The sequence below is a fragment of the Eutrigla gurnardus genome (assembly GCF_963514095.1).
Source record: "Eutrigla gurnardus genome assembly, chromosome: 2".
In the NCBI taxonomy this organism is placed as follows: domain Eukaryota; kingdom Metazoa; phylum Chordata; class Actinopteri; order Perciformes; family Triglidae; genus Eutrigla; species Eutrigla gurnardus.
The window spans coordinates 19,572,302-19,581,105 of record NC_139916.1 but is presented as its reverse complement, the minus strand read 5'-3'; the positions used below and the strand labels follow the sequence as shown (position 1 = coordinate 19,581,105).

Here is an 8,804-nt window from a genome sequence, read left to right as displayed (position 1 = left end):
AGAATCACCTCAAAAGTATCATTTGATAGATCTGTATAATGTGCGATAAACCAATATCCACCATTACGTTGGCCTCTGCAGGACAAGGACGATTCCTCTCTGGTTGATGGTGTATTCATCAGTGAAATGAATGTGCGTACTGTGGTGTTGGACATGACTGAGAACATTTGTGCTTATAGGTCACAATGCTCATTAGGGAACCCTGGCTATGTGTCCGTCAAACATCAATAGACTGTTGGAGGCTATTCTTCCTCTTTTGGTGTATTCACAGCTAATTAAATAATGCGGCACAAATGCCAGACCTCTCATTCAAACACTGCTCTGATTAACTCCTACTAAGGTGACAGGATTTAGATGAATAACATTGTGTAATAATGTTTCAAGAGTGTTTGTGCTTCCCAAAAGGCTCCCGCATTTGTATTATTTTGTGCGCGTTGAGGGGAACTTGCTCCCTCATGAAAATCTTAAAACAGCTTTGCATTGATTTTTCTCAACTGAAAGATAAATTAAGCCACGTTTTCTCCTCAGCGGCAAAAGGCAGTCGTTACAATGTGAAAGCATGAAAGCAGTGTTTAAGAGAGAGCTTTATAAGTTATTAGGTGCTAACTTCTAAACATTTGTTATATTTTACATGAAATGAGTAAGAATTGTCCTCAGAGTAGAGCCATGGATAGATAGATAGAATAAGGGTTGTATGATTGCTGTGTGCAACACGATCTATGCAGAACCCATTCCTGCCAACTTCACTTTTAGTTTGAAAATGTTTAATACAGACCGAAAGACACAACCATGGTAATGTGCTGTACATTACTTCCAATGCCTCACAGCACCAACAACTTCAACCTACGAACATATTACAGCTAGTACCTGGAATAAAGGGGATTTTGGCTACAAACAGAACTGTAGAGTTGTTCAAAAAACAGACTATAGAAGAGAACATTACGTTAAAAAACTTAAGCAATTATCTGAGCACAGTTCGACAATAAAATGTTCTGTACACTTCTGTATCCGTGGGGGAAAGTTTACTTCTTTGAATTGCATTTTAAATCCTGGTGACTTGGAGGCTTCAGTGAAGCAAACACAAACTTTCCCCTGTGTGATAGAAATTGTTCAAAGTAGGAACAAAAATAATAACACAGTGAAATAGGTCCATCAAAAATGTCCACCCCATTAGCTCCTCCACACTCTCACTCCATCGTTATTGTATATTTTAGACACCAAAGTCGGGCAATGCACATCAACACTTTACATAACAATTCTCAATACATGACCTTGAAAGTGGGAAAACTGTGACACGTGGGCAAAAAGACGCCACGTGATGATCCAGGATAGCTGGCGTCGGTGTCTTTCCTTGTGTGATTTCAGATCTGAACCGGAATGTTGGAGGATTCACACAGGATTACGATTCGAAATGAAACAGAGTCGAACAAATCTTGCCTTTCATTTGCTGCACATTATGTGAAAATGAGAAAATTAGTTTTACTCAAGAAGACGTCACCGAACGGGGGCCGTCTGTTGTTCTATCCTGACAAGTTTAATTATAGGATCGGGAATCATTTTTAAAAAATGAGAACAAAAAAGTACAGGCTTCAAAAAGGGAATTAGAAGGCGCAGAAATACGACATGTTGGTCATGGCATGAACAGATTTAGATCCACCAACAAGATTACATGACAGATAACCAGCAACAACTGAGAAACTCTCTAGCATGCCAGTGTTACATGGCCTCATCGCTTATCTCTTCAGCATCCTCCCTACTCATCTCCATCCCCCAAGGCTTTCTTCTTCTCAGCCACCAGTTCAACTGCTTCTCGAGCTCCGTCTTCAGCCTCAGGGACCTCCGCCTCCTCCTCATCTCCCTTCTCTTCCCTCTCCTCCCCCGCCTCCTGCTCCTCCTGATCCATGTCAAGCTCTTCAAAGGATGAGCCGCTGCCCATGGACTCGTTTGAGCCTCGCTCGCTGTTGTCCCTGTGCTTAATGTCTTCATTTGCATCCATTACGTCCCTCAGAGGCAGGGAAGATGCCAGGGAGGCGGCGGTGGAAGCAGCGAGGGATGTCTCTCTGCTGTCCCAGGGCACGCCGCCGCTCACTGAGCTCACATCACTGTGGGAGTCTGCACCTGCAGCAGAACGGGAAAAGAGACACAGAGAAAACAGGCTCTGTGAGCGTGCGAAAGCAAAATTACAGGCATGGAAGACTCAATTAGTGTGAGCTACAGGTGTGCTGATTTATTAGAAGCTAATTTAGTTTCCCTCGGTGGGGCCATAAAGACGTTATACTACCACCATAATACTGAAGAGCACATGAGAAATAATTGTTTTAATAGCATATAACGGTTACTGGACCTGACAAATGTTTACCATACATTAGAGATATGCTTGGAAAAGTCAGTCATGAACCTAAATGTTGGACAAATTAACATTTTGACCTGAAAATGGAGCCGAATGAAGAGTCAAAAGATGTGCAACAATTCATCCTGTGGGACAAACGTTATAAGGACGTTCTAAGCCAACTGTACATCCCTTACACACAACCCTATCCAGAACTCATTTACATGTTTCACTAAAAAACAAAAAAAGTCAAAATAATAAACAGAGCCCTGCGCTAGCATGGCTTTAAAAAGAACCCATTATTTTCATATGGAAACAAAGGTTAAAGATACGGAAACCAATATTAACATTATGCTTCGTAATCATCCTCATTAAAGATGATGCAAGGGTGTAAAGAGGTGTGTATATGCATTTTCATTCTCTGCCATCCTTTGATCCCAAACTTCTGATTGACTTAAAATTCACCGGAACTGCATTTTTCAGTAAGTTTATTATAATGACACCAACCGCACTGCCCTCGGCTTGAACCTGGTTATTAAAGCTCATCAGGAGTCTGCGTGCCAGCTGAGCTCAGATCAAATAGATTATTGTTCTTGACGAGAGATAAGATAATTCATATAAACTCAAAAGCGAGTCATATGTTAGCAGCGTTTTCTTGCATCTAATGTTTTGTCATGTATCGCGCTACGAGAGCCAACTAGAGCTCTGCAGAGAGAGAACGTTGTTCTGCTGCAGTCTGCAGCACATAACACATATCTGAAATAATCATGAACAAGGAACATTAGCGTAATTGATGGAGATTTCCTCACCCACATGATCAGCCTGCTAAAGCTTTCAGCCTAAACCGGATTCTAATTGGCCTTTGATCTATGCTTCTCTGTTGCTGGACAGCCGTTCATTGTCTCTTACTGCTGTTATTTTTAAGTGTTCGTTCGTAGCAAACCAGAAGTTAAATGCTGTAATGTTCCGAGTAGAAACACAGTCAGTGAAAGCCTGCTATGTGAACATTTTGCAGGTTGAAGTTGAAGGTTGAACGAAATGAAGGTTCATAAAAATAAAAAACCCAGCACTGAGTGTAAGATAGAAAAACTGAAACAAGGGAGACAAATGAAAGCTGTGAGGATTTTGTCGCTCATACTGCCTTAATAGGAATCGAGACTTATAAATGTAAGAGACATATCACATCTCCCACCTACACAACAAATATTACTGAGCAAGATTTCTACAGTTGGTGCTCCAGAAGAGACTTCAGAGGCAGGAGAAAATAATATGTTCTAAAACCCGTTCTGCAAAAAGCAGATTTAAAAACTCGATCCCATCGCTGGGGTAAAGCTTTTCCAATTTTGCCTTTTATTGTACTTTGGTCTCTCCTGTTCTTGTGCAATATACTCACGTTTTCAATATTTTTATATCTTATTAGATTTCAAATGAACAACTTTAATATAAAAATATCTTCCACAAATAAACCTGCCTTGAGTTGACTTGATTATCCCAAAGGACTTTAAAACGCTATTGTCCAAGATATTTTCCAGCTGCTTTCACACTCCAAATAAATCTCATCCACACATCAAAGTGTGTTTGCAGTAAATGTGTCATCTGGGACCCAAATACAATAAACAGGGAGTCTCTGAGCTCCTCGCAGAGGTCTGTCTTTCCTTTTCATTCATTTGAATCTCAGCATCACTCAACAATCTAATTATCACATCCGGCAGATATGATCCTGTCTGCAGAATATATGGGAAGGCAATTTTGCTTATTTATAACATCTATTTATGGGCCTGTTGATTAGCTCGCAGGTCCATATAAATCCACTGGGAACGGTCTTTGGTGGAACAGGTTTGGTGTGAATGTGACTGACATGCATTGCTTTAAAAATGCGTACAGATGGAGTGTAGGTTGTGATCTATATTTCATTTGCATGTTGCAGTAAAATAACTTTTCCAGATGGATTGACTTTACAAAACACAGGATTTTACAGGAAATAATGGATCTATTTAAGGTAATTGGGAGGACAGCACCCTGTGGAAGAGTCCCAACACACCGGACAACTTTCACCCCCTCTGCAACTGCAAGCAAGGGAAATTGGTACCCTGGTTGAAGCCAGCTGTGCCTCTGAAAGTCTTTTAGATAACATTTGCCTAAATTAGTTGCTAAATTGGGCCCATTGGGATTATTAGCAGCGAATCAAGGTCTTGTTCTTCCAACTGTTTGGAACAGAGGAGAGGCTTTCTAAGGAGGTAATTAGAGACAGATAGGGCTGAGGCATGCTGCGAGTTTGGAGATTTGCAGTTGAAGGAGAGAAAAATGTGAAAATAAAATGTATACAGAGACGTTAATGGGTAATGCAGTAAATGGATCTTCTTGTTTACAAATTAGGGCTGGGGGGGAAGAAGCATTTAAGGATATGCACATGCACTGAAGCATATGTATGGCATAGTAAACAATGTGTTTCTCAGAAAACAAGCCATTGGTATCAATCCAAGTTAAGCGCACCTTTTGATGACGATGCAATTAAAAGGGCATCAGTCAAACCTCAAATAAACACAATGTGGAAAACATGATGTTTCTGGGAGTGCAGACTTCCACCAGTCAAATCAGTTCCAAATCTCAAAAGGTTCTTCCCTGTTTAACTCCTTTCCACCAAGAGGATCACCAACGTTTCCACTGCTGTTTATTGCATTTCGCTTGCATTAATAGGCAGCCCCTCGGCCAAGTGTAACCTTTTTATAATATTTGAATTTTTAAGTAAAGGCTCTTCTATTCTTTGTCAATGGGGCTAAAGGGTTCAATGCATCACATTGACTCAAAGTCATCATCTGATGGTAAGTAATACATCCCACAATTACCACGCATGTGTAACTACACAGTGATTAAAAACAAATAAACACAAATGAAGTAAAAGCAGACCAATTTCAAATTAAGTTTACAAGCCTGCCATATTTTGTAAGGCTGTACCTGAGTTGATTCCAACAAGTCCCCTGTGGCTTTCTGTGATGAACATTGTATCATCGACCGGCCATCAGCGGTCCAAAAGGTATAAAAATTAAGCCAACTGGCCTGTTTTTCACTGAGGCTGCTTTGTGTCCTCAAAAGATTAACAAGCATCTCGCAGGTGCTGCTGTGATCATCCGATTATAAGTGTTTTCATTTTGTCGCTGCGCTCGCTTGCTCTCAGCGTGCTGTGATGGTAGAATGTGGACATATGTCCGGGCACAGACAGTTTATGGTCAAAGCAGTCTATAATGGGGACAGTGGAGTTGAGGGATGAAACGTCTAAAGCAATCTCCCAGGTGCTGGTGCAGGATTTTCACCGCTGACTTGCCAGACAAAGCTTAGCTCCACTGATTGATCCGTCTCTGATTTAGAAAGTTCAGCTATGTCTGGAAGCATGAACACACACACACACACACACACACACACACACACACACACACACACACACACACACACACACACACACACACACACACACACACACACACACACACACACACACACACACACACACAGTCTCCTAGCTAGCTCTGAGCCCTAAAACTCCTGTAATACATCAATACATAATCAAAAACACATGGATATATAGCAGCAATGGTGTAGGACCACTGCACACAAATACTCATACACTCCCACACTTGCCTTGTAGTTGTTGTTGCTGTAGTTATACACATAATACCTAAGCTGATGAACACACATCTCAAAAATAAACTTTTTTTCACAGTTGAAAAAGAAATCTCATCTAAAGACATTAAAAAAAAACACACAATATACAGTAAAGCTATATGAAGTCTGATAAAAATAACACCTTGCAATAGAATCTACATTGTGACCCCAAAAGCTTGTTTATCAAATGCTCCTCCTTTGGAATATTAAGATTCCATGTGATGAAGGTGGATTTATTTATTTCCTGTTTTCCTGCATAGATGAGAGCACTGATACACACCTCCATCACAGCAGATGTTTGCCTGACTATTCCTGAAACTTGGATTATGCTGCATCAGCTGTTAATGCTCATGTCATACCCTTTCTGGACTCTGTATCTGGGCTTCGCTTTATCGGATTCTCCAGTATAATTGAACCAACAAGCATGAATACATTTTGTGTCTTATAATATAGCAGAAGCATTATGAAAGTTATGAGCTCTTCTGAACAACAATCAGCATTTTTTGCCTGAAGCACCACTTCCATTAAAAGCTTGTGACAAACAATGAAATGTGTTCAGCAAAAGTAGTGCATTTATTCAAATTTCCAAACTGTAAAATGATGGGTGGGTTAATAAAAGAAAACAACTGTGTGTGTTTTTTAATCTGAATTGTGACAGTTAAATGCTTTCTAGCACTTTAGTTCATTCTTTAATTTTCTAATTTCTTAGAAAAGCGAGACAAAACTTGATCTTATTCTCGTGATACTGACAACCCAATTTAAAGTTGTGAATCACCTCGACTCTCAGTTCAGCAGCATGTTGGTGACACCGCAGCCTTTCATTTGTGCCGTTACGGTCTGAAGAAAGGCTTTTACATGTCTCAGGCAACGCCACTCTTCTTCCACGGTGACCCCAATCTGAACATGACAAAGAGCGGTAGACATGTACGGATCACATAAGACCTTCTTCCTGACGCAGCTCCCACATCCAACCTGCGTTTACAAGGGATGGAACATGATCCGAGCTTGAGGTAGAAAGCACCTGATGTAAATCCGTCCACCTCCACCCACTCTGTCCCATTGAACCAACCATGTTCTTCCTCGAGTGATTTGTGCAATGACAGAGTCAATACTGCCACGGGTCCGGCCTACAAGTCCAGTTTGAAAGAGTAATAGCAAGGGAGAAGCCAGTGCGCTCCAAGACACATACTTGCAGTGACAGAACAATTACAAAGTCTTATATATCACATGTCCTCGGTGATCAAGGGCAGGAGGGAGTCAGTGCCGTGTCAGACCAAATCAAATTCACCACATATTTCTTCTATGTTTGCTTCTAACTGACACAAGCTATAGTCTCAACAGAGCAGAAACTCGTGTCTCTATTCACACGCTTCATTAGACTGCAATTAGATTACACAACAACAACAACAACAAAACTAATTGAAATGTGATGAATCTTTTTACTCCTTGAAACTTTTTTGTTTTCAATAAAACAGACATTACTTTTAGTATCTGGAATTATGTTCTTTGGGAGAGTTTTATGGCTGAGGCTGTCAATTATGTCCTGATGAAGTGATCACAACACGGCTTGTTTGTGATGACTCAAACTCACCAGATGTATACTGTTGCCATAAGTCTGCCATTGGCCACCACTGCAACATCCTGTGTTTAGTCGGCCAAGACCATTAGTTTAATTAAATACAAACAAGCTGTAAAGTGTTTTCCCCCTATACCAGAATGATAGATGTGCAGGGAGACCTTTCTTCTGGGCTGACAAAGTACTGTGGAGGTAGGTAAGGCTATGTTAGACTAAGTTGGATGAAAAACATTACCTGTAATATCAGTTCCTCTGTCCTCGTCAGAGTCGTCTTCTTTAACATCCGTTTTAACCTCCTCCTTCATCTCTGGAACGAAGAAGTCTGTCTGGCGAGACAGTGGAACCATATAGTTGATGACATCTGTGCTGCAGATCTCAATAGTGGGAAATGCACACAGCTTCCTCTCCTGTGGAAGAGAGGGACAGTTAGATGTGTAATATGAGACATTGTTACACAGTTTGTACTATATAGTAGTGCATTCAAAACCCTCTCATTAAGAAGGTGTTAATATGTCATAATTATATTGTGCTGGGATTGAATAAAAAATGTGTTTGTGCAAGTATGGACTATGTAGATGACTGTGATGGTCTTAGATGGTCAGAATGCCTCAGACAAGCAGTCGACTCGATATGTAGCTTTAAAATGTCTTCACTTTGCTGACCTTACCCTATGTCTTTGGCACATTAATATGAATACACTCAACCATGCAAGTCCATTAAATTTGCATTACCACCACATCTAAGTGTCTACACTTGCACCCTCCTGTGGTGTGTGCAGAAAAGGGAAAGTTTATAAATATTATACCATATTTTCTCTAAAGAGGGCATTAGCCTTGCATAATTTTGCTTTATGCTTTTATATAGTCCACAAGGGATTGCAGAGACGTGAGGTCTCCAATGGGCTGGCAGAGAGCAGCAGGAGGAGGCCTCGGTGAGCTGTACAGGCCAGTTCCGGCTATGATCGCTCGCAAAATGGCACATCAATGTTTTAGCATGAGATACTATGCAGGAGAGTGGATTCAATTTAAGCAATAAAGGGTATGTTAACAGATAGATAACACCTTACTATGGAATATAGCTGCCTTTACTGGAGAGTTTAGGCGTACGCTGGTCTGCCCCTCGTCTGAATTTCATAAATGCATCATCATCTATAAATTGAAGTGAATGTACAGACTTGCAATTTTGCCATGGTTGTGCGACAAATATTGCTATTCTGGGCTTTCCTGAGAGGGCGAAAAC

At 40.8% G+C, this 8,804-nt stretch overlaps 1 protein-coding gene across 1 annotated transcript in view; it reads right to left on the bottom strand.

Annotated features, from left to right (window-relative positions):
- Positions 1 to 761: 761 nt before the first annotated feature.
- The window catches only part of tex264a (testis expressed 264, ER-phagy receptor a), a 57,574-nt gene continuing 49,531 nt past the window's right edge, over positions 762 to 8,804 (bottom strand). Inside the window, exons 3-4 of the mRNA XM_084020414.1 lie at positions 7,801 to 7,972; positions 762 to 2,118 (exon numbers count right to left, since the gene is read on the bottom strand). Coding sequence (XP_083876540.1) covers positions 1,754 to 2,118; positions 7,801 to 7,972 — 537 coding nt within the window. The 3' untranslated portion in view covers positions 762 to 1,753. The remainder of the gene's footprint in view (positions 2,119 to 7,800; positions 7,973 to 8,804) is intronic.